Here is a 26522-nt window from a genome sequence, read left to right on the forward strand (position 1 = left end):
CCACCAGCCAATCAGGAGCAAGTATGCAAATTAACCCAACTAAGATGGCGGCCGCCATGGAGCTGGAGCGAGCAGGAGGCTTGGGTTGCCTCCGGCGATGGAGGAAGCCAAGCTTCCCACCCGCCCTGGCCGGCCCTGGCCTCTGCTCAAGGCTACAAAGTTTCAATTCTAGAAGGTAAATAAATCCCAGATACCTGCTTCCAGCCGCCCCTGGCCTCCACTCAAGGAGGCGCTGAAAAAAAAAAAAAAGAAAAAGAAAAAAAGCCCCTTACCCAGGCTGGCCACACCCCCATGGGGTGAGGGTCCCTGCTGGGGGGCTTAGCCAGCCTGCAAACAGCCATCAGCCCCTCCCCCAGGCTGTCCAGGCACCCCAGTGGGGACCCCCACCCTGAAGTGGGTGTGGCCAGCCTGCAAACAGCCCTCAGCCCCTCACCCAGGCTGGCCACGGCCCCCCAGTGGGGACCCTCACCCCATAGGGGCATGCCTGGCCTGCAAATCACCACAGGCCCCTTGCCCAGACCACCCCACGCCCCAAGGGAACCACTACCCTTCAGGGCAAACCAGCCAGCCCCCACCCGTGCACCAGGCCTCTATACTAATAAAACAGTAGTATACTAATTAGACTGGGAGAACTTCCAGGAGACCTTTTGGACATTCTTCTGGACAAAGCCATGGTGGCGGGACCGAGGAAGAGGCAGTTAGAGGCCAAGAGGGGAGGGCAGTTGTGGGTGATCAGGCCGGCGGTGGGGCAGTTGGGGGTGAGCAGACCAGCAGGGGGGGCCAGTTGGGGGCAAGCAGGCCGTCAGTGGGGGTCAGTTAGGGGTGATCAGGACAGCGTGGGGAGGGACAGTTTGGAGTGAGCAGGCCAGCAGGGGGGCAGTTGGGGCGAGCAGGCCAGTGGGGAGGTAAGGTGGGGGCGAGCAGGCCAGCAGTGAGGGCAGTTGGGGGTGAGCAGACCAGCAGGGGGGACCATTGGGGGCAAACAGGCCAGTGGGGGGCAGTTGGGGGCAATCGGGCTGGCAGTGGGGGCATTTGGGGGCAAGCAGGCTGGTGGCGGGGGGGCAGTTCGGGGTGAGCAGGCCAGAAGGCAGAATGGTTAGGGGCAATCAGGCAGGCAGGCAGGCAGGTGAGTGGTTAAGAGCCAGCAGTCCCGGATTGTGAGAGGGATGTCCGACTGCGGGTTTAGGCCCGATCCCTATAAAGCGGCAGTAGGACATCCTTCGAGGGGTCCCAGATTGGAGAGGGTGCAGGCCGGGCTGATGGGCCCCCCCCCCCCCCACACCGGGCCTCTAATCCTATATAATAAAAGCCTAATATGCAAATAGACCGAACGTAGGAATGACTGGTGGAACGAACAGTCGCTATGATGTGCACTGACCACCAGGGGGCAGACGCTCAACACAGGAGCCATCTTAACCTGGTTTAGTGTTCCTCTCTTCATGAAATACTTTTACCTATCACTTGGTGTCAAGATACCAAACTTGTTTCCATTTTAGAACCCTTATGTTTACTGTTTCCTCAGCCTCAATTATTCTCCAGATTATCACATGGCTGGTTTCTTCTCAGCATCTTACTTCTTCTCTTTTTCTAATCTCTGCTATCATATTTATAGTTTTCAAGAGTTTTGTTTTAGTTTTTTGAAAAAAAATTTTTTTAAATCATTTTTATTTCATGGATGTCTCTTTGAGGCTATTAATTATAAAGGCTTTTAAAAAAAAAGTTGTAACTTTTGGGTGTTTTTCTTCTCTGTTTCTTCTGAATTTCTTCCTGCTTGTTTTCAGTATTGCCTTTCATATTGGAGGCCTCCCTGAAGTGGTTGGTTCATTGTGAGTGAGATATTTAAAAGCTGATGAGATGTAAGGAATATTCAAAACAGCACTATTTCTAAGGGTTTCAAACTGGAAACAACCTAAATGTCTATCAACAGAAAAATGGATAAATACGTTGTGGTCTAGTCATACAATAAAATACTATTTTGGAGTGAGAATGAGTAAACTACGTCTGCATGCAATGATAAGGGTGACTGTCACAAACCGAATGTTGAGTGAAAGCAGCCAGACACAAAAGAGTACATACTGTAGGCTTCTGTTTCTTTAATGCTCAAAAACACACCAAACTAATCTGAGGTATTGGAAGTCAGGATAGTGGTTGCCTTTGGGATGGGCCCAGTGACTAGTGACTGGTAGGGGACCCAAGGGGCCTTATGGAATTCTGATCATCATGTTCAGCTTCTTGAATTGGGTCCTGGTTTTATGTGTGTTCATTTTGCATAATTTTATTGAAGTATACATTAGGTTTGTGTGTTTTTTCATACATGTGTTATGCTTCAAATAAAAGTTTATATGAAGTGCCCTAGCTGGTTTGGTTCAGTGGATAGAGCATTGGCCTGCAGACCAAAGGGTCCCGGGTTTGGTTCCGGTCAAGGGCACGTACCTTGGTTGCAGGCTCCTCCCCAGCCCCGGCCCTGGTCCGGGTGCATGCATGAGGCAGCCAATCGATGTGTTTCTCTAACATCGATGTTTTTCTCTGTCTTTCCCTCTCTCTTCCACTCTAAAAAGGTTAATGGAAAAATATCTTCCAGTGAGGATTAACAGCAACAACTAAGAGTTTCTATGAAGTAAAAAAGCTAGTTGAATATCTCTGTTGGCAGGATTTATTGACTGGTGCCCACAGTGTGGTCAGTCTGGGCATCCAAGCAACACTCTTTCACTGGGGATGCCCGAATGTCAGTATCTGAGGATGGGGAATAGATATGTTTGTTCTTTCTGCTATGTCTAACTGGAAGTCTTTGGACCTCTTTCTAAAATTTAGAATCTAAACCTTCGTTATTGACAAGACAAGGTATTACTTGCTCACTTTTGAAATGTATCCAAGATAAAGTGGGAACATCAGGTTCTTCTTTGAAAAGTACAGTAGGTAGAATTGGTATTTCTATTCATTCATTTATTCAGAAAAAAACCTATAAAGACAAAAAAGGATCCATATACTCATGGTGTGTAGAGTAGAGCAGAAATTGCAAACATTAAATATAAGTGGGATGAGTTATGGAGGAAAATATTTACTGCCATGGAAGCGTAGAATCCAGGAACCTAGCCTAGTCTCCAGGGACAGGGAAGCTTTCTCTAAGGAAGTAATACTTTAGTTAGGTGAAGAATAGAGGAAAGTACTAGACTTTTTTCTTAATCAAATGTCTCAACTTGATGTGGAAACCTTTATTCCTGTCTGACCACTCTATTATGTGATTTCAGGTGGAGAGTATAGTGAAGATGATGTAAATGAATTAGTGAAGGAAGATGAAGTGGATGGTGAAGAGCAAACACAGAAAACCAAAGGGAAAAAAAGAAAGGCTCAGAGCATTCCTGCCAGGTAATGTTGCCCACAGGGCCCTTAGAAGTCAGGGCTATTGTCACTACCATCCTGATTGCTGGGATTGGTGTTGCTGCTAGGGTTTCTTACCTTTGAAGGGAAACATTTGGTGACATTTCAGTATTAAAATTTTTTTGAGTATTAATTTAAAAAATTTAATAGGTAATATGTACACAGTTAAAATGAAAAACTTAGTTACTACAAAAATGTGTACCCCATTTCTAGCCCTTATTGCTGTGCCTCAGAACTTTGCTACCAGAGATATTCTGTGCATGTGAAAGTGTGTATGTATATATTTCCTACTCTCTTTAAAAACAACCACAGCAAATGGCATACTCTGCATATCATTTCTTATTTTCATTATTTTACATCTTGGAGATGATACCATAGAAATATATCTAGCTATATTTTATTCTTTTCAGTGGCTGCATAATATTTCACTATATGGATAGACCTTACTTTATTTAAGGACTAGAGGCCCAGTGCATGAAATTCATCCACTGGGGTGGGAGGGGTCCCTCATCCCAGCCTGCACCCTCTCGCAGTCCAGGAGTCCTCACTCCTTACCGCTTGCCTGCTCACTGCTCCTTACTGCTCCACTTGCTGCTCCTTAGCGCTGCCATGGAGGTTGGAGAGGTGCTGCCACCACTGCTGTGCTTGCAAGCCGTGAGCCTGGCTTCTGGCTAAGCGGCACTCCCCCTGTGGGAGTGCACTGACCACCAGGGGGCAGCTCCTGTGTTGAGTGTCTGCCCCTGGTGGTCAGTGTGCGTCATAGCGACCAGTTGTTCCGCTCTTTGGTCGATTTGCGTATTAGGCTTTTATTATATAGGACTAGAGGTCTGATGCACGAAATTCATGCACGGGGGGGGGGGTGTCCCTCAGCCCTGCCTGCACCCTCTCCAATCTGGGACCCCTTGAGGGATGTCCGACTGCCCGTTTAGGCCCGATCCTGGGTCCCCCCCATTTGCCCTTCCCTGCAGGCCTGGTCGCCCCCAACTTCCCTCCTCTGCCAGCCTGGTCACCCCTAACTGCCCTCCCCTGCAGGCTTGATCGCCCCCAACTGCCCTCCCTTGCAGGCCTGGTCTCTCCCAACTGACCTCCCCTGTTGGCCATCTTGTGTCCACATGGGGGCAGCCATCTTGTGTGTGGGAGTGACAGTCTTACTCTTTTATTAGATCGGATAGAGGCCTGGTGCACGGGTGGGGGCCAGCTGGTTTGCCCTGAAGGGTGTCCCGGATCAGGGTGGGGGTTCCCTTGGGGCGTGGGGGGGCCTGGGCAAGGGGTCTGTGGTGGTTTGCAGGCCAGCCATGCCCCCCAGCGACCCAAGCAGAGGCCCTGGTATCTGGGATTTATTTATCTTCTATAATTGAAACTTTGTAGCCTGGAGTGGAGCCAAGCTTCCTGCTCGCTCCATGGCCGCACCCATTTTTGTTGGGATTTATTTATCTTCTATAATTGAAACTTTGTAGCCTTGAGTGGAGCCAAGCCTCCTGCTCGCTCCCTGGCTGCTGCCATTTTTGTTGGGTGTGTGGAAAGCTTGGCTTCCTCCATTGCCGGGGGCAACTCAAGCCTCCTGCTCTCTCCAGCTCCGTGGCTGCTGCCATTTTTGTTGGGATTTATTTATCTTCTATAATTGAAACTTTGTAGCCTTGAGTGGAGGCCTTGGCCCACCAGTGTATGTGGAAAGCTTGGCTTCTTCCATTGCCGGGGAAACCCAAGCCTCCTGCTTGCTCCGTGGCCGCAGCCATCTTGGTTGGGGTTAATTTGTATACTCTCTCCTGATTGGCTTGTGGGTGTGGCTTGTGGGTGTAGTGGAGTGACAGTTAATTTGCATATTACTCTTTTATTAGATAGGATTCTCTTATTGAGACATATTTAATTTATACCTCATCTTTACTATAACAAACAAGACTGCAGTGAATATTTTTTATATATAGCTTCATATAAATGTGGAAGTATACCTGTAAATCAAGTCTGTAGAAGTAGAAATGTTTAATCAAAGGTTATATGCAATAAAAAATTATTTATAGATATTAGCAAATTACTTTCCATAGACCTGGTACTGAATTACACTCCCTCGAAAAATTATGAAAATTCTGTTGGGTTATTTAACTCAGATAAGAGAATTTTCCATAGAAGTCTTTTACTCTCTTTGATTGGTGTTTCTGTCTCTCTGGGCATTGAAGCAAAAAAGAAATTGTAGTTTATAAAAAGGGAAAAAGGAATATTAGGTATTAAATTCACTTGAAGTTAAAATCAACTTACTTGCATGAGTTTTGGATCCAGTTTCTTTGTCTTTGAAATTTTCTGTATTCCAGCTTTCATATCTTCAGAAAATGGGAAGAAATATGGATCCTGTCTCTGTGGAATTATAGGAATAAACAGTGCAAATAAATTTTAGGCTCTCCTCAGTAAAGCATATTCTCCAAATGTGTTGACTTCAGAAGTCAAAAAAAATCTGCTATATATGTTCTTGGAACACTCTTGCTAGATAGATTGATTCTGTGAGGATTTGGGGTGTTTCTTGGTGAAAATACCTGGTTCTGACTTAGAAGTAGAACACTGTATTTTGATTCCAAATATTTTGTAGGAAGCTAAGAGCTCAATTCTTTTTTTCCTTCCACAAAATCTCAAGTGTATCTCTTCTGTGCTCCCTCAGTGTGCATCTTAGTAGTCCCAGATTTAAAAGTGTCCTTGAGTTTGCAACGTTATGTTTGGAATTGAGGAAGAGATAACTGAAATCATTTTGCATGTCTTCTCTTTCTTTTTCCTTGTAATGTTGGTGATTAGGAAGAGAAAACAAGGTGGCCTCTCATTAGAAGAAGAGGAAGAGGAGGGTGTCAGTGGGGAATCTGGAGGAAGCAGCAATGAAGAGGAAGACACAGCTGTAGAGCAAGAAGAAGGCACGAGATCTGAGAATGCAAGGAAAAAGAAGGAGGATGAACTGTGGGCCAGCTTCCTCAACGATGTGGGACCAAAATCAAAAGTGACCTCGACTCCACAAGTTAAAGTAAGTTGCTAGGTGAATGAGATGAAGTTTCTCCAGAAATACCCTAAGTTGTCCAAATAGATTTTATTACATTTACAAACTGAGATTTGAATCTTCTAGCAGAAATCAGACTACATAGCCCTAGCTGATTTGGCTCAGTGGATAGAGTGTCAGCCTGCAGACGAAGGTCCCAGGTTCGATTCTGGTCAAGGGCACATGCCCAGGTTGTGGGCTCAATCTGCAGTAGGAGGCATGCAGGAGGCAGCCAATCAGTGATTGTCATCATAGATGTTTCCCTCTTTCCCTCTTCCTTCCTCTCTATGTCCCCCAGTGTGCATCTTAATTAGTAATCCCAGATTTAAAAGTTTTCTTGAGTTTACAACATTATGTTGCAAAAATATATATATATTTAAAAAAAGAAAAAAAGAAAGACTACATAGATGCCTTTTGATAGTAACTCGATTAAGTGAAAAATAAAGCATTCCCTCTGGTAGGAAAAATTAGCTTTTCCAATCAAATAAATTTTCAGTACGTCTTCAACTGTTTAGAGATGCAACATTTATGAATAGCCATAAACATCATGTTTGAATGGTTCGTTTATATTTCATTCTTATGTGAACTGATTACATTTCTTTTTTCATAGAAAAGAGAAGAGACTGAAGAGACTAGTTCAAATAAACTGTTGGTCAAAGCAGAAGAGCTAGAGAAACCTAAAGAAACAGAAAAAGTTAAAATCACCAAGGTGTTTGATTTTGCTGGTGAAGAAGTCAGGTAAGATGACCTTCACAAACTTCCAAACTAGTTCTTTTAAAAATGAGCTTCTTTCTAAATGGTGCTATGAGTCATCTGTCCTCATTCCACCCCACCATAATATTTTGGGAGAGTTATATTTGATTTCAGGGAAAACAGTGGTTCCATGAATTATCAGAGAACGTGAGAAAGGGCCTTTCACATATCAGAATCTAGTTTTGGAGTATTATGAAGTGGTTGGCTGAACAGAAACAGGAAAAATGTAAGAGTAAAGTATATGGTTCCACATACTCATTGACATGTCTTGTGACTTCAGCTGTCATTTCTCCGTTTATTACTTTCCTTAACTATGAAGTATGAGTCCCAGTGAAGCCTCTGAAATCAGGTAAGAATTAAAAGTACCAGGAGAGGAATTTGGTTCCAATATTATTTCCTTACATTAATATTATTATTATTATTATTTTAATATATTTTTATTGATTTCAGAGAGGAAAGGAGAGGGAGAGATAGAAACATCAATGATGAAAGCAACTCATTGATTGGCTGCTTCCTACATGCACTCTACTGGGGACTGAGCCCAAAACCTGGGCACGTGCCCTTGACTGGAATAGAACCGGGGCCCCTTCAGTCCACAGGCCGATGCTCTATCCACTGAGCCAAAATGGCTAGGGCATTAATATTATTTTTTAAATTGATTCAGGAGGTTTGTTATTGTTATTAGCTTAGAAAAATAGTAGGGACTTAATAACCTCCTGGCCATTCCAGGTAAGAGCCACATGTCAAGAATTTCCTCTTTCCTACTTACTTAAACTTTGTTATGTGAAAACAGCAGATCTGTAATTTAGAGCTAAATGAAAATACATGAAGTGCCAATTAATAATTTTTAGGTAATCACATTTATTTTCTTTGACAGCAATTAATTAGACCTGTAAGCTCTTTTAAAAGATAATATCCCCTAAAATAAAAAATTCTTTTTTTTTTAAATCCTCACCTGAGGATATGTTTTTATTGATTTTTAGAGAGAGATGAAGGGAGAGAGAGAAAAACATCGATGTGAGAGAGAAACATTAATTGGTTGCCTCCCATACGTGCCCCACCAGAAATGGAACCCACAACCTAGGCATATGCCCTGACTGTGAATCAAACCTGCAGCTTTTTGGTGTATGGGATGACACTCCAAGTAACTGAGCCACCTGGGCTGGGCTAAAATAGATATTCTTAAAAATAATATCTTAAGTTTCCAGCAATTACTTCATCCAGTGAAAATACATCTTGGAAAAAAGAATTTGGTAATATTAGTTTTATAAATGGTGTGGAGCAAAACTTTTTAATACTTAAAAAAAAACTTCTCCCCAACTTTTTCTTCTGAAAAATTTCACTTAAAGTTTTTAATGAAATAAAATAGCTTATTTTCTTCATGTTAATTTAGTTAATTTAGTTGGGTTGATGATAATACTACACCTGGAGGATAATGTATATGTAAATTATTTCTGTTGTTTTCTTTTTTTAAAAAGATAATATTCATCATAAAGAAATTAATCTCAGCCCTAGCTGGTTTGGTTCAGTGGATAGAGAGTTGGCATGTGGATTGAAGGGTCCCAGGTTCAATTTCTGTCAAAGGCACAGGCCCTGGTTGCAGGCTTGATCCCCGGTAGGGGGTGTGCAGGAGGCAGCCAATCAATGATTTTCTCTCATCATTGATGTTTCTATCTCTCTATCCCTCTCCCTTTCTCTCTGAAATCAATAAAAATATATTAAAAAAAAGAAATTAATCTCAGATATTACCATGAGAATAGAAGTTTAGATTTTAAAGCCATTTCACTAAGTTCAAGGTTTTCATTTTTACTTTTGTCTGAAATGAAGCCAGTGATACTGTATTTTCAAAGATCATCTTTAGTACTTTATCAGTATCCTGCCCATTTCAATAGTTTATCTTGTCAAATTATAATTAAATTTAAGTTATACTTCTGGATGCATGAATTTCTTGTGTATAGGTATTATTTTGATAGAAAATACAGTTCTAAACCTTCTATTAAACTGTTAATCAATAGTAACTCTGTTCTTCCAGGCATCTTAATTTTCATTGTTTACCCTTATATTTTATTTGCTACTGAAAAACATGTTTGACACGTCCTTGCATGGGAGTATTAAGATTATTAAACATAACAAAGATATCACAGAAATAAGCAAGTTTTACTGTCTAGTTGAGATCTTTAAAATGGGGAAGCAACTGATTATTTTTTCTTTTGGAAACACTTTATTTCCTAGTTCATCATTCTCAACAGCATTTTTCTCTTTCATAACCATTGTATTTCAGCATGCAGTATAGCATATACACATTTATGATCAGCTTTCAGTTTATCACATATAGAGTCATTTAAAATTTTAAGGCATTAACCTTAGATAATTCATAATCTTTACTACTGTAGCAAGATCTTTTTGGTAGCAAGACTTTTCTCGATGAAGGAAGCAGTGTGTTCATGTACTTTCTAGCACAAGCTTCTTTTTTTATATATATTTTATTGATTTTTTACAGAGAGGAAGGGAGAGGGATAGAGAGTTAGAAACATCGATGAGAGAGAAACATCGATCAGCTGCCTCCTTCACACCCCTTACTGGGGACATGCCCGCAACCAAGGTACATGCCCTTGACCGGAATCGAACCTGGGACCTTTCAGTCCACAGGCCGACGCTCTACCACTGAGCCAAACCGGTTTCGGCCAAGCACAAGCTTCTTAATCTAAATTGTTTTTCCATCTTGCCATTTTCCAAACACTTTATACTTCAAATCACATTTGTTGACAATATGACCCTAGTTTTATTATACAGATTAATGTCCGGTATGTTTGTCAGCAAGAAACTGATAAAAGAATCCTTTATATCACCCTTATGTTTAAATCACAAACATACCATGATAATTTTCACATTTAAAGTAATCTGGCATTCTTCAAATTGCATTGAAAAATCACTTTGCTAACTTTATTCTAGTTTTCACTATCATAAGCCAGAGCCTGAACTACTTCAAGCTTTGGTGTCACTGGAAAGTTGTACTTGAATTACTTTCTTTGTCACAGATTTCCAAGCAAACATCTTTGATATAGTCTTTTACTAGTGTCTTGGTAATGTTTTTGGTTTGTTTTTTAGTTAGCAATCAAATGTGCTCCTTTCTCAGAAAGCCGTAATTCACTAATGTTAATGTATGGAATTTTGCATCTGTTTCTATTGGCTTTTTAGTTTAGTACTCTTTCTCCCGAAGAATTCTTTTGATTTGAACTTATTTCTTTATGTTTTATATGTAAATGCTGCATTAGCCAGAACATCACTGCAAAGAACTCACTTTGGTTTTAGTACTGCATGACCAAAGTGGCTCAGTGGTTGAGCATCGACCCATGAACCAGGTCACGGCACATGCTGGGGTTGCAGGGTTGGTCCCCAGTAGGGGGCGTGCAGGAGGCAGCCTATCAATGATTCTCTCTCATCATTGATGTTTCTATATCTCTCCCTCTTTCTCCTCTCTGAAATCAATAAAAATACATTAAAAAAATAAGAGGACTCATAGAATAAAAACAGTGTGAACTTGGTTGTCCTTCATTTCTTTGGAATTATTTCCATTATTGTCTTGTGGTTTATGACTACTGCTGCATTCAGAAAAGATGTGGGATGTGGAGAAAAGGGAACCCTAGTACACTGCTGGTGGGATTGCAGACTGGTGCAGCCATTATGGAAAACAGTATGGAGTTTCCTCAAAAAATTAAAATTGGAACTGCCATTTGACCCAGTGATCCCACTTCTAGGAATATATCCTAAGACAATGGTCGGCAAACTCATTAGTCAACAGAGCGGCAAACAGCGGCTCATGAGCCTCATGTGGCTCGCGAGCCGCAGTTTGCTGACCACTGTCCTAAGAAATTCAAAACACCAATCAGAAAGAATGTATGCACCCCTATGTTCATAGCAGCACAATTTACAATAGCTAAGATCGGGAAACAGCCCAAGTGCCCATCAGCAGATGAGTGGATAAAAAAGCAGTGGTACATTTACACCATGGAATCCTATGCAGCAGTAAAAAATAAAAATAAAAAAATATCTCTTACCCTTTGAGACAGCATGGAGGGACCTGGAGAGTATTATGCTAAGCGAAATAAGTCAGAGAAAGACAAGTATCACATGATCTTACTCATATGTGAAATCTAATGAACAAAATAAACTGATGAATAAAATAGATCCAGAGACATAGCAGCATAGAAGAGACTGCGGAATCTCAGAGGGAAGGCGGGGGAAGGTGGGTGGGTAGGAAGAGATCAACCAAAGAACTTGTATGCATATATGCATAACCCATGGATACAGACAATAGGGTGGTGAAGGCATGGGGTGGGGGTGGGGGCAGGCTAGAAGCGGTTAATGGGGGAAAAAGGGAGACATGTAATACTTTCAACAATAAAGATTTAATTTACAAAAGAAAAAAGATGTGTTTTCTTCACAAAAACAGTGAGGTTGCCTGACCTGTGTGGCTCAGTAGTTGAGCATTGTCCTTTGAACCAGGAGGTCACAGTTCTATTCCTGGTCAGGGCACATGCCTGGTTTATGGTCTGGATCCCTCATAGGGGGAGTGCAGGAGGCAGCCAATCAATGATTTTCTCTCATTATTGATGTTTCTATTTCTCCCTCTGTGAAATCAATAAAAATATATTTAAAAATATGTATAATTTATAAAAATAAATGCTTACAACTCCACTTCTGAGTATTCAAAGAAATTCAGAACACTAATTTGAAAAGATATATGCATCCCTAAGTTCACTGAAGCATTACTTACAGTAACTCAGACATGGAAGCAGCCTACATGTCCATCAATATATGGATAAAAAAGAAGTGGTACAGATAAATAACGGAATATTACTTGGCCATAAAAAAGAATGAAATCTTACTATTTGGGACAAGATGAATGGGCCTAGAGGGTATTATACTAAATGAATAAGTCAGATAGACAGACAAATACTATATTATTTCATTTATATGTGGAAATCTAAAGAAGAAAATAAATGAACAAACAAAAATAGACTTATACAGAGAACAAATTGACGGTTGCCAGATAGGAGAGGGGTTGGGGGGCTAGGTGAAAAAGGTTAAGGAATTGAGTACAAATCGGCAATTACAAAATAGTCACGGGGGTGTAAAGTACAGTTTAGGGAATACAATATAGTCAGTAATATTGTAATACTTGTGTATAGTATCAGATGGATACAAGACTTATCAGGGGGATCACTTTGTAAGTTAAATGTCTAACCACTATGCTGTATACCTGAAATTAATATTCTATGTCAACTGTAATAAAAAAATAAAACAATTACAATTTTAAAAATCAATGCTTACATTTTATCACATTTTTGGGTTTTAGTTGACAAAATCACCTAAGCACATTCTAATGTGGTCTTTCTGCACATGACTAATACACATGTGACCACCTTGCAATTTTGACAGTACCTGAATTGATCTATATTCTGTTTAATGCAGTGAGTCCACTGATCATGTCTTGAATATTTTGACATTGTCAAATTGTAAACAAGTTTCTAAATACTATTCTTACCTACCTTGTTTTGGGCCAATAACAGATAGTTTTGCAGGCCGCATTTTAAGTAGTTTTTTATATAATTCTATTCAGATTTCCCCCCAGTTATTCCAGTAATGTTATTTATAACTATTTCTTGTTCAGTCCAACATCCAACCCAGGATTACATACTGCATTTAGTCTTTTTAGCCTCCTTGAAATTAGAACTGTTCTAAAGCCTTTTTGTATTTCTTGACATACATTGTTTGAGTTCATCTGTATTGTAGAATGTCCCTCAGTTTGGATTGTTGAATTGTTTCCTCATGCATAGAGTCAGATTAATAACTTTAGATAAAAATGCTACATTGATGATGTTTTGTCCTCCTTGTTGCACCCAGTATTGGTGGTGATAAGTTAGACCACTTAAGGCAGTATCTTTCAGAATTCTCCATTGTAAAAACACCCTTTTCCTTGCTAAACAGTCATTTTGCAGATCTATTAAATAATTCTTGACCAGAGACCACTCTGGAAACTATGGAGTTGTCCAGTAGAGGGTAGCATAACACTGATGGTAAACCTTTTGAAGCCCTACAAAAATAATATTGAAAGTGTTTAATATACCTTTAGAAATAAGATTTGCATTATTTTCCATGTGTCATATGGAACATCTAAGAAAGATCCTATATAATAAAAGCCTAATATGCTAAGTGTCCGGTCATCCATTCAGCCAATCAAAGTGTAATATGCTAAGGCCGCTCAACCGCTCGCTATGATGTGTACTGACCACCAGGGGGCAGACACTCCCAACTGGTAGGTTAGCTTGCTGCTGGGGTCCGGCCGATCAGGACTGAGTGAGATAGGCCGGACATGCTGTGGAGCCCTTCTGCGGGCCCTCCTCGGATGGCTAACCTCCCTTGTCCCTCCCTGGCCCCAACCATGCACCAGTGGGGTCCCTCGGCCTGGCCTGTGTCCTCTCGCAATCCGGGACCCCTTGGGGGATGTCAGAGAGCCAGTTTTGGCCCAACAGCAGAACGACCAGTCACTATGATGCACACTGACCACCAGGGGGCAGATGCTCAATGCAGGAAGCCAGAAGCCAGGCTCATGGCTGGTGAGCGCAGCTGTGGTGGCGGTTGCCTCTCCCACCTCCACGGCAGCGCTAAGGATGTCTGACTGATGGCTTAGGCCCACTCTTGAGCCATCAGTCAGACATCCCCCGAGGGCTCCCGGACTGTGAGAGGGCACTGGCCGGGCTGAGGGACCCCCGCCCCCCGAGTGCATGAATTTCATGCACCGGACCTCTAGTTTATTATAACAAGCACTGGTTCTACATAAGAGTAAGAAAAGTTGGTGAGTAACTGTTATTTTGAGAAATCATTAAATTTCCTGATCAAATTAAATTTTATGGACTTACTACTATTTATTAACAAAGTTGTTTGACACAAATTTCCTATTTCACTTTTAAAGAAATGATTGGCAATTTTAAATACTGGGTGGATATTCAAGGAGACTGCTATTTCTATGATTTGTCAGAAGAGGGCAGCACCAAATCGGTCAACAAATGGGGAAGCACTTTTTCATAAATATAACACATACTCAAAAGTAATACATGCTTATTACTTTTAAAACATACATTATAGAGCCATATAACATGACAAGTCAGAGTTCTCTAACTCTTCTGAAGAAAACTAAATAGCAATTTTGCAGGATTTTTTTAACTTATTTATATTTAAATTTATTGTAAGGAACTCTCATGTAGGGACTTGGAAGGCCTGAACTTTAATTGACAACCAGATGCAAATGTAGTGTCTAGATTCAAGCATATCTTTAATCTCTTCATGTCATTCTGATTTTTCTTTTTGTATGAAGTTAAGAGCATTATTACATCTTTAACAAATGTGAGAAAGAACTAATGATGACTGGGAAGAATTTGTAAGTATAAGCATATAGTAGCATTAGCACAAAGTTAGTCTTTTAGTTTTTTCTAATTATACTAGAGGCCTGGTGCACGAAATTCGTGCACAGGGTGAGGGTGTCCCTCAGCCCAGCCTGCACCCTCTCCAATCTGGGACCCCTCGAGGGATGTCCGACTACCCGTTTAGGGGATCGGGCCTAAACGGGCAGTCGGACATCCCTCTCACAATCCAGGACTGCTCACTCCCAACTGCTCGCCTGCCTGCCTTCCTGATTGCCCCTAACTGCTTCTGCCTGCCAGCCTGATTACCACCTAACCACTCCCCTGACAGCCTGGTTGATGTCTAACTGCTCCCCTGCCAGCCTGTTTGTCCCCAACTTCCCTCCCCTGCAGGCCTGGTCACCCCTAACTGCCCTCCCCTGCAGGCTTGATCGCCCCCAACTGCCCTCCCTTGCAGGCCTGGTCCCTCCCAACTACCCTCCCCTGCTAGCCTGATCACCCCAACTGCCCTCCCTTGCAGGCCTGGTCCCTCCCAACTGCCCTCCCCTGTTGGCCATTTTGTGGTGGCCATCTTGTGTCCACATGGGGGCAGGATCTTTGACCACATGGGGGCAGCCATCTTGTGTGTTGGAGTGATGGTCAATCTGCATATTACTCTTTTATTAGATAGGATAGAGGCCTGATTCATGGGTGGGGGCCAGCTGGTTTGCCCTGAAGGGTGTCCCAGATCAGGGTGGGGGTTCCCTTGGGGCGTGAGGTGGCCTGGGTGAGGGGCCTGTGGTGGTTTGCAGTCTGGCCACGCCCCCTGGCTACCCAAGCGGAGGCCCTGGTATCTGGGATTTATTTATCTTCTACAATTGAAACTTTGTAGCCTGGAGCGGAGCCAAGCCTTCTGCTTGCTCTGTGGCGGCAGCCATTTCTGTTGGGATTTATTTATCTTCTATAATTGAAACTTTGTAGCCTTAAATGGAGGACAAAGCAGGCTAGGGCTGAGGAAACTTGGCTTCCTCCATCACCAGGGGCAACCCTAGCCTCCTGCTCTCTCCAGCTCCGTGGCCGCCGCCATTTTTGTTGGGATTTATTTATCTTCTATAATTGAAACTTTGTAGCCTTAAGCAGAGGCCTGGGCCAGCCAGAGTGTGTGGAAAGCTTGGCTTCCTCCATCTCCGGGGAAACTCAAGCCTCCCTCCTGCTCTCTCTGTGGCTGCAGCCATCTTTGTTGGGTTAATTTGCATACTCGCTCCTGATTGGCTGGTGGGTGTGGCTTGTGGGTGTAGCGGGGTGATGGTTAATTTGCATATTACTCTTTTATTCGATAGGATTTTAGTACTTAAATTTTGGGTCGTCAAACTCTCCCCCCCACCCCCACACACACACTTGAAAAATGTGTAGCTTATTAACCATGAGGAATGAGGAAAAGTAGTATTTTTTACCCTTCCCCATCACATACCATCTGAGCCAGTTAGCTCAGACTTTCCTAAATGATTCACCTTTTGGAAAAGGCTAGTCATGGAAAGTTTGTGCCTAAATAAATACTTTTCAGGAAGTTCTGAGTAAGTGAAAATGAACTTAAAATGTAATTTTTGCTGATAATATTTGAATTAACTACTGCTAATAGTGGGCGTTTTCCTGTCAGGATTCCCTCATATTAGAAGTGGTCTGTAATTTAAACCACTTGTACTTGAAGATATTTGATAGTTGGATCTCTTCTTATTGCTTGTTAAAAGTGGAGTTCTTTTAGGTGTACTATCAATGAAGAGTAATCTGCTAATACTACTTTATGTCAATTAGCAAAGACCCTGAGAGAAATACATCAGTTTATAGAACATGTCTCCTAGTCAATATGAATAGGACTTTGACACTAGAAATTAACAGAGATACTCTCACAGTTAAACTTTTTTCTGTGCTCCCTTTATGGCACTTAACTATAGATCATGTATTGTCATACTTGTTTTCATGGTTGGCTGCCCTGATAGACTGTGAGCCCCTTAAGGGCAGAGGCTATGTCATTTTTTTAAATAGGTCCCACATCTACAGGATTCTCTCTAGCATTGCTACTTAATCTCTGACTAGTCTTGAAAAAATAACTGAATCATTTAAGATTTAATTTTCCTCACTCATAAAATGTAAATGTGTTAGCTGTTGCTGCGGAACTACTGTATAACGAGCCATCCCAAGACTCAGTGGTATACACCAATAAGCATTTATTTGTTGCTAGTGTGTTTCTGGCTGATTGGGGCTCAGGTGATCTAGGCTTGGCTCCAAGCTACTGGTTGGTTCAGATCTGTAGCATGTGTCTTTCACCTACCTTGGACCAACAGCTGCTTGAGGCATATTCTTTTTATGGCTAGAGAGTGTCAAGGGGCACGTGAAACTACAGAAACATTTAAAGCTTCTGTTGCTGTCACATCAGCATCTGACTGATCACTGAAACAAGTCATGGGTCCAAGGTTAACATCAGTGAGGTGGGGAAGTAGGTTAAGAGGGAAGCAATGAATATTTGCTCAATGATGGTTTAATCTACCATATACATTCTCTCTTAGTTTTGACTCTTGACTCTTACTGCTGAGAGGTTCATTTGGGAGAGTTGAGAAGACACAAATTAAACCTTATAGAAAGTAGGTCCAGATTTTAGAGGACTTTGAAGGCAAGGTTCAGCAGCTTATGTTTGATTCTTGAGTAATACTTAGCCATCACAAGACCTTGAGTAGGGAACTGAGATTTTTGTTTTGTTTTTTTAAGTCACCCTTCAAGAGTGACTCGGCAATCTTTCCCAGTGAAGATTCTATTTTTCTTTCCTTTTTTTCTTTTTCCCCAGTGAAGATTCTTAATATAAAACTCTCAAACTTATATTCTGTGTCACTTTTGTGGGTGACACGGTACTGAGTGCAGGAGTGAGATGGCTCTTGATAAGAAAATTTGGTTCTGCTCCTAAGTAGTCTACAAGGAAGGAGAGAAGAGATAATTACATTCCTGCAAAGATGGAATTTATAGGATTCACCTGTCATTATTCTTGGCCATTCTTATTCTGGATGACCTGGTTGAACACCCATAATACAATAACTATAATTTTCCACCCTCCAGATGGATTGGAATTTAAACAAAATTCCTCAGATGTTTTTGAATTGGCAAGCCTAGGCAGGCATTAGGCATTTCTCTTTCTTTATCTGAAATTTCAGGCACCATGAATATCCTTCTTTGCTCCTTATTTGATCAGTTTTATTGAGGGAAATTTTTGCAGATTTGAAATTGGGTAGGATTCTAAACTATAATTTTCTTCCATTCCCAAATTAGTGCCAAATTAGCCAGCTTTAAGGGATCTTGTTTCATCTTCAGGTTCTAGGTGTAGAATAGGACCTTCTGCAGAGTATTTTCAAATGTTTATACTGTTGCTTTTCTCTTTGAAATAAACCAGTATTTTTCTCCCAAATATTTCATCTCCCCATTCCAATTTTTACTAGGCCTTTAAAATTATATATATATATATATATTGATTTCAGAGAGGAAGGGAGAGGGAGAGAGAGAGAGAAATATCAATGATGAGAGAGAATCATCGATCAGCTGCCTCCTGCACGCCCCCTACTGGGGATCGATAACCCAGGCATGTGCCCTTGACCGAAATCAAACCTGGGATCCTTCAGTCCGCAAGCCAACGCTCTATCCACTGAGCCAAACCAACTAGAGCTTTACTAGGCCTTTAAATGTGAGTCCTAATCTACATGTGAGGTGCAGTAGGAGAGCCTTTTACAGCCTTCACATCAATAACCCACAAGGACTGTGATTCAGTAGTGACTACTGGAATGTTTCATGCTGACGGAAGTAATGGAGGGGATTTTAGAGAGCTCAAATTTATATGCATTGCTGTTTCATTTACATGGGAAAATGTCTTTATCTAGAACTTGTAGTAAACTTGAACCATAAAGCTTAGCAGCCAGAACTTATTGAAAGCCCAGTGGATGTTTTTCCTTGTCATTTATTCCCTTTATTTAGATTTTGTTTCTGTCTTTTTAATTCTTTTGTAAACTTAATGTTTCCTTCCTTGGAACAGGGTGACTAAGGAAGTGGCTGCTACATCGAAAGAGGCCAAATCCTTCTTCAAGCAAAATGAGAAAGAAAAACCACAGACTAATGTCTCTTCAACTCTGGCGTCACTCCCTGCTGGGTCAGGGTGAGTATTCTAGTCCCAGGCCCAGGTGTACCTGGCACATTGGAGAAGCTGTTTTCGGTATAAGGACCCGCTGTCATGACTCCTTTCCTGAAAGGGAAGGAATTATGCTGCTGCTCTGCCTTTGCTGAAATATTTGCCAAATGGAAGAGGCAAAGGAAAATTAGCCATAGGTCTCTCTTTGATACCAGCCTGAAAAAAGTCCTGGTTTACAGTGTTGATCACAGGGCTGAACATGTAGTAAACTTTACATTTGAAAAAATAACTTACAAATAAAAATATCAGCAGTTCTTCAGAATATCTAATGAAGATTTGGGTTGAGTACTCGGATCCCCTAAGACAGGGGTCCTCAAACTTTTTAAACAGGGCCAGTTCACTGTCCCTCAGACCATTGGAGGGCCGGACAATAGTTAAAAAAAAAAACTATGAACAAATTCCTATGCGCACTGTGGGCCCGGGACGAGTCGGCTGCTAAGCAGGACAGGCAGCGGCACCCGGCGGGCCGGATAAATGTCCTCGGCGGGCCGCATGTGGCCCGTGGGCCGTAGTTTGAGGACGCCTGCCTAAGGACCTCACAGGAACATAAAAAGATGAAAGCTGACTTAAAAATAATTCTATTAACACATTTTCAGGAACTTAATAGATTTTCTTCCTTCATATATTCTATATTACTTGTGTTATTTTTAGCTGAAGACTAGAATAGAAATCTTTCCTCTTTGGAGAAATCTTTCTCTCTGGAGAAAATAAAAACCTCTTTCTTCTTAACCTAGATGTAAGAAGTAAAGCCTCACAGTAAATATGAGAAACCAGGGCACTAGCCTACAGAGAAGTGAACATGGACTGCCCCCCATAGGTAGCACTGATCATCTGCTGACTCCTGTGGGGAACTCTGTGTCCTTGAGATATTTGGGGTAGAAAAGTCACCAATAGGGGCTTTTCTGACCCTTCTGTCAGTTTGCCGCTTCTTCCCTCCCCAAACATACTTTATGTCATTGCTATGAATAGCAAAGTTGTTTTTTTACATTAAAAAAAATTGGTTTTTCTATCATATTATGAGCTTTTCTAGGACAGGCCTTTCTCATCTCTGCAGCCCTGGCTCCAAACAATGCTATGTTTCACCGGTGTACTCACTAGGGTTACATTTACCCAGAAGCAAATCCTGAGATAGAGGTTTGAGTGCAAGTCTTTACTGTGAGAGGTGATTCCAGGAAGTCCCAGTAGGCAGGTGAGAAGGGGTGGGAAGGAAGCCAGTGCAAGGGTGCATTACTCAGCAGGTTGCTGCTGGTGGTGGCTGATCTTCAGTCCTGCTGAGGAACTCAGGGAGATTGTGAAGAACATGGCCAGGGTGAAAACGCTGGGATATTTATCCTCCCACTCCCATTGGTCCTCAGGCTGGGGGCTGCAGGGGCTATAGTAAGGTGCTGCTCTCATGGTATGCTATGGTGCTGAGTGCAAGGACATGTGGCTGGGGCTCTGTGCACATCTGAGCCATGCTCTGTATCTGCTTCTTACTACAAGTATTTCTCTTGCTGGAGAAACTAGGTTGCAGAGGTCATGTAGTTACACAGAAACCTAAGAAGCAAAAGGATTGAGTACTTGCTACCACAGTGGGAATGATATAAACACGGACCAAGGCAGCTATGGGAGGACCATGGTAATGTGAACAGAGTTCTCCAGGCCTAGCCCTGAACTTTTAAAGCTGTGGTTTACAATCATCATTTAAAAGAAATAAAATGGAATAAAAAATATTAGATGACATCACATATTAAGTAAATATTGTTTCATGACATTTTTATTTCAGTTATTGATGTGTTTGTCACAAAATAAACTGTTTTTAGTGAGGGTTGAGATTTTTTAAAAGTGAGGCTGTACAGACAAGTACAAACATAATTGTTTGAAAGAGATTCTCTTCAGACCAGTAGCTTTTAGACTTTATTGACTGCCACTCAAAGTTAGGAATACATTTTACAGTATCGCCTAGTACACTCATAAATACAAGTATGTAAAAAAGTGAAATAGTATTTCCCTTTACTATATATGATGAACTCTGATTTTCTACCTTACGTTATTATGTAAAGGATGTGTTATTTTTAAAAATGTTATAACTCACTTAATTTATTTCACTACAACCTGAATTTGAAAAAAATCTACTACAACCTGAATTTGAAAAAAATCCTGCTTTAGACTATATATGAAGTTAGCCTCTGCAGGCTTTTACTTGGGTTACTGATGTTATTAAGTAATGTCTCTTGCATTTATTAAAAGTGTTACTATGAATGTTACCTCTGGATTAAGTACCAAATATTACTTAAGTATTAAGATTCTATCTTAGGTTTCTAGCATAGTTTCAGCTAGCACAATTTTCACTTCTAGCCCTCTTGGTTTGTTTTTTTGGTAAGAGAACATTTATTTGGCGGAGGAGGGAGGCTGAAAAAAAAAAGAGAACATTTATTTGGTAAATTATAGAGGTAGAAAAAGTAATTCCTAGAAGAAATGGGCTTAGCAAGCAAGTTCTAGAGGTAAAGGAAGGGCCCTTGGAACTTGGGAGTGGAGAAGCTAATGGTAAAGTGCCTGGGGGGGTAGGGGTGGGGAGAGAGGGGGAGGGGGAAAGGAAAGGGAAAGGGAAAGGGAAAGGCACAGGCGTGCTCCAGGGAGGGTATTTCTTAATATAATTCCTATTGATACTTAGAGAATCAATATGTTTCAGAAAATACTCATTGCTATGATTATGAAGCTAGCTAGAGAAGGGAGAAGTGGCAGCTTAACAAGGTCAACTTGTTTGTTACTAAATCAACTCACATGGAAAGATCACTGCATCCTGTAACCATGCCTTTTCTTTCTTAGGATCACAGCCTTTCTAGGATAAGAAATCTACTGGCGGGGAGGGATGTGGGGAAATCTGCAGAGATGATATCTGTATTATGGAGACCCAGCAGGAAACAGATGGTATCCTCACATTAGGATGCTTTGAGGAGAGTTTAATAACTCACAAAGTGCTGAAAAACCACAGGGGTAGGAATAGTGCGGTGTCCGCGGGGCTGGTAATAATGAGGCTCCATTACCACCCCTAGACCTGAAGGGGTAGGAGTTTATGGCAGACAGAGAGGGCCTCCTGACAGAAGCTGAGGCCTTTACTTGAGTGATGGACCCTCTTGGGAGTTCTGTGGGAATAAATACCCAGATCTCCCTTCTTCCATCTCCTGCCAGGATGCTCCAGTGACCACTGAGTCTTGTGAAAGAAAAGGTTATTCTGACACTTTTTTAAATGGTAAGGAAGACTTACTCAGGATTATTGCAATAGATATTAAGACTACCACAATATGGGAGAGAGATAAGGTTCAACTTTGAAAACGGTAAAGACTTGCAGAGGATTCATAGCCAAGGAGCAGAATGAGAGAGGGCGGGATCAGTGGGTGGAATATGACTAAGAGGAGACATCAGGGGTGGGGGAATTCTTGCTGAACCTACCTAACAGGATTCTTGCTGAAGGCAGGCTAGGAATTATACATCAAAAGTGGGAAATGAGGAATTCCATCAGATAATGAGAGTGATCAGATATTAAGAATGGGGGATTCTCTTCAAACTGACTTTGCAGGATTCTTGCTAAAACTGGGCTACTAGTATGCAAGCCCAGCAAGGACAGGGCCCAAGACTGAAGCCTAGTAGAGAAGAGGGCTCAAAGAAGCTTGGCTAAGCTTTGATCCAGAAGAAAGTCTTTTGCCTGTCCAGGATAGCACCTGGGGCAGAGAGCAGCATGGAGGAGGACTTAAAGGAAATCAACTGATGAAATATCTTTCAATAGATTAATGAACTACTTACTGACTCCCTTATAAAGGGGTAAAGTGAAATTTGATCAGAATCAGTTTTTTTAAAGTTATAATGAAACATAATAGATACAAGGATATGTTTGCCTGAGTAAAAAATCCCTCAGAGTTGAACATGAAAATGGGGACTCATTTGAATTTCTTAATAAATCTAGAAGATGAACTCAAGGTTGGCCTGATTTTCTTACATCTCAAAAAGCTTGTACAGCTGTAATTGTGCTTGGGAAAAGACAGGGTCAGGAGGAATTCAGCTGACCTGGGGTGTCTAAGTGGGCACATTTTATCAGTGCCAACATTAGTGTCTGCTGCAGGCTGCACATGCATGTTATGGAAAATCTTTTTAGGGAGAAAAATCTACAGGAATAATCTAATTTATTAAAAGAAAATTATTCTAATATTTTTTCCATAGACTCTTTATTTTAATTCTTGGAGTTGCTTCAGTTTATAGAAATTGTCCAGCAGAAACACTTTATTTATTTTTCTTCTCTCTAAACAAATTTAAGCAATACAGGAAAACCAGAGCAGCAGAGTAAAACATCCTGTCCCACATCCTTTGCTAGCAAATAAGAACAGATTTACAGCAGCAAATGTTTGTAACTGAAAATGCATTTCCTCCACATGTTTAAAATAGCACACTGCTTAGGCTATAAAAAGCCAAAGTTTATGCTTTGGGAATGGAGTAAACCAAACACCCAATTTCAATTAGAGGCAGGAATTAGAGACAACAAGAAGCACTCTCTACATTTGGTAGTAGAAAGCACAATGCTCAGTGTCTAAATTCCTGTAGTTTTGTTACTTTAAGCTCTTGAGCACTGCTCCCTCTATCCCACCCCACCCCCATCATCATTACCAATACTATTGGCCACTTTCATCCAGCTTTTCCCAGCATTTGTGCATATCTGGCTGGTCAGCCTTCAACCTCACATTCATTACTTAACCTTATTCCAGCAGTGGGCTATTAGCCTCATTAAAGTTTGTACTCCGACAGTAGACATTAACTTGTTTAATTAAGGGCTTATTATTTAGTTGCCTCCTTATACAGGGGTAGACAAAAGTGGATTGAGTTACCAGTCATCATTACCTAAAAGATACTAGTAAATCATAAGCCCTGGCCTCTGTGGCTCGGTTGGTTGGGCATCTTCCTGTGCATCAAAAGGTTGCTGGTTAGATTCCCTGTCAGGGCACAGGCATGTCCATCCCTGGTAAGGGGCATGCAGAAGGCAGCTGATTGATGTTTAGCTCTCCCACTGATGTTTCTCTCTCTCTCCCTCCTTCTTCTTTCCTCTCCTTCAAAAAATCAATAAACAATCATAAGTAAGGATATGTAATAATAAGGCAATGACAAATAATACAAATAAACAATAAAATAATACATAAATAATAATGCAAGAATAAACTGTTTTGAATTCTCACAACTGTAAACCTACCTTTGCCCACTCCTGTAGATTGGGAATGACCTTAAAAAAAAAAAAAAAAGGCTTTATTAATGTCTCAAACAATCTCATGGGTGGTGTCAGTTTAGCATTATTTGCCCCAAAGATAGGAGAGAGAGGATTCTTTTTTTTTTTTTTTAATATATTTTTATTGATATTTTACAGAGAGGAAGGGAGAGGGATAGAGAGCTAGAAACATCGATGAGAGAGAAACATCAACCAGCTGCCTCCTGCACACCCCCTACTGGGGATATGCCCACAACCAAGGTACGTGCCCTTGACCGGAATCGAACCCAGGACCCTTCAGTCCGCAGGCCGACGCTCTATCCACTGAGCCAAACCGGTTTCGGCGAGAGAGGATTCTTTACAGTCATAGTAAAGATAGAAGACCCAGAACTTGGGAAGACAGGAAAAATGCCTGGCTTTCTGAGATTGGTCAGTATTCAGCCTGTTGACCAGTCCAGTTCTCAGGAATCTTTAATTTGTGCAACAGACTATATCTGTCTGAACAGTTAATCTGCTCTCTCCCAAATTCCCTGAATGTAAGTTAATATGACTTTGTTGGTTTTTTAATATTTAAAAATTTTTCAATACATATAGTCTTTTGATAGAGAGCATTGAACATTTAAAGTAACAAAAGTCTGATATTTCCACTATGTTTGGTAGAAATGTTTCTTCTTTTCTTTTTTTTTTTAATCTTCACCCCAGGATATTTTTTTCCATTGCTTTTTAGAGAGAGTGTAAGGAAGGGGGAGAGAGAGAGAGAAACATCATTGTGAAAGAGACACATCAATTGGTTGCCTTCTGCATGAGCCCCGACCGGTACCAGGGATCGAACCTGCAACTCAGGTACGTGCCCTTGACTGGGAATCGAAAACGAGACCCTTCAGTGTGCAGGCCGATGCTCTAATCGCTGAGCCATACTGGCTAGCGCAAATGTTTCTAACTTTTTTTAAAAAAAGATGTTTTTATTGATTTTTAGAGGGAGAGGGATAGAGATAGAAACATTGATGAGAGAGAAACATTATCGATTGGCTGCTTCCTGCACACCTTCTACTGGGGATCCAGTTTGAAACTCCCAAGTATGTACCTTGATCAGGAATCTAATCAGTAACCTCTTGGTTCATGGGTCGATGCTCAACCACTGAGCCACACCAGCCGGGCTATTTCTAATATTTGATCAATCTCTCCTGTTACGTGATTAATCAGACCTCTGACCTATGTTAATTTATGTTTTTAGACTCTTTTAGTTTTAAAGGAATTGCTTTCATGTTGAGAGGAGCATTTCAAAGCAAGTTATTTCACATGTTTTTACAAACAAGGAAGAAAAGGACCCCCAAATTATTCAAAGCAAATGTATTTACATCAACAACAACAAAAAAGACAAGCTGCCTCAGAATCTGACTTTCCCTTCTGGTTGATGCTCTCATGAAATGCCTGATCAGTTGGCATGTGTCTATGCCTGGTGAGTAGATGTAGTTGACCTTTGAACAATGCAAGGCTAGGGGTGTTGACTGCCCAGGAAGAAAATCTGAGTATAATAAATTGGCCCTCTGCATATGCAGAATCCCAACTCCAGATGACCCTTAACAATGTGGGTTTGAACTGCGTAGGTCAATTAAAAACATCCATGTATAAGTGGAACCACACAATTCATACCCACATTATTCAAGGGTCAGCTGAACATGGTGAGTTTACTTAATGCCTTAGAGCCTAGGTCGGTAAACTGTGGCTCGCGAGCCACATGCGGCTCTTTGGCCCCTTGAGTGTGGCTCTTCCACAAAATACCACGGCCTGGGTGAGTCTATTTTGAAGAAGTGGTGTTAGAAGAAGTTTAAGTTTAAAAAATTTGGCTCTCAAAAGAAATTTCAATCGTTGTACTGGTTGATATTTGGCTCTGTTGACTAATGAGTTTGCCGACCACTGCCTTAGAGAATAGCCATTCTAAGAAGTAGGTATTCCAGCTGTGTGACCTATGATATTTTGGGGGCTCTAGTCTTTATGAGAATAAATGGTATTTGTGAATTTAATAATTTAAAATGTGCTTTTGTTTTCCTCTCTAAAAAAGTTTTATTGAGTTGTTGTATTTATTCAAGAATTTAAATTATATACTTCATTGGTTTTTAGCATATTCATAGAGTTGTGCATTCAGAAAGCTATGCAACCACAGTAATTTTCATCACCCCAAAAAGAAATGCAGTCACTCTTCATTTCCATCCCCACCTCTCTTTTCCATCCCCAGGCAACCATGAATCTATCTTCTGTGTATAGTTTTGCCTTTTTGGACATTTCATATAAATGGAATTGTACAGTATTTGTCCTTTTCTGTCTGGCTGCTTTCTCTTAGCATAATGTTCTCAAGGTTCATCCATGTGTCTGTACTTTATTCATTGTGGCGAAATAATATTTAATTGTGCGACTATACTACATTTTATAGTATACTAGAGGCCTGGTGCACGAAATTCATGTCTGGATACGGTCCCTAGGCCTGGCCTGCAATCAGGGCCATCTTCCCCAGCTGCCCGCTGCAAGCCC

At 41.3% G+C, this 26522-nt stretch overlaps 1 protein-coding gene across 1 annotated transcript in view; it reads left to right on the forward strand.

Annotated features, from left to right (window-relative positions):
* CFDP1 (craniofacial development protein 1) overlaps positions 1-26522 on the forward strand; it is a 105187-nt gene that overhangs the window by 9898 nt on the left and 68767 nt on the right. Inside the window, exons 2-5 of the mRNA XM_080645151.1 lie at positions 3249-3366; positions 6157-6376; positions 6999-7126; positions 18614-18733. Of these exons, the coding sequence (XP_080501277.1) occupies positions 3249-3366; positions 6157-6376; positions 6999-7126; positions 18614-18733 (586 nt within the window). The remainder of the gene's footprint in view (positions 1-3248; positions 3367-6156; positions 6377-6998; positions 7127-18613; positions 18734-26522) is intronic.

The sequence above is a fragment of the Plecotus auritus genome (assembly GCF_963455305.1).
Source record: "Plecotus auritus genome assembly, chromosome: 10".
Classification (NCBI taxonomy): domain Eukaryota; kingdom Metazoa; phylum Chordata; class Mammalia; order Chiroptera; family Vespertilionidae; genus Plecotus; species Plecotus auritus.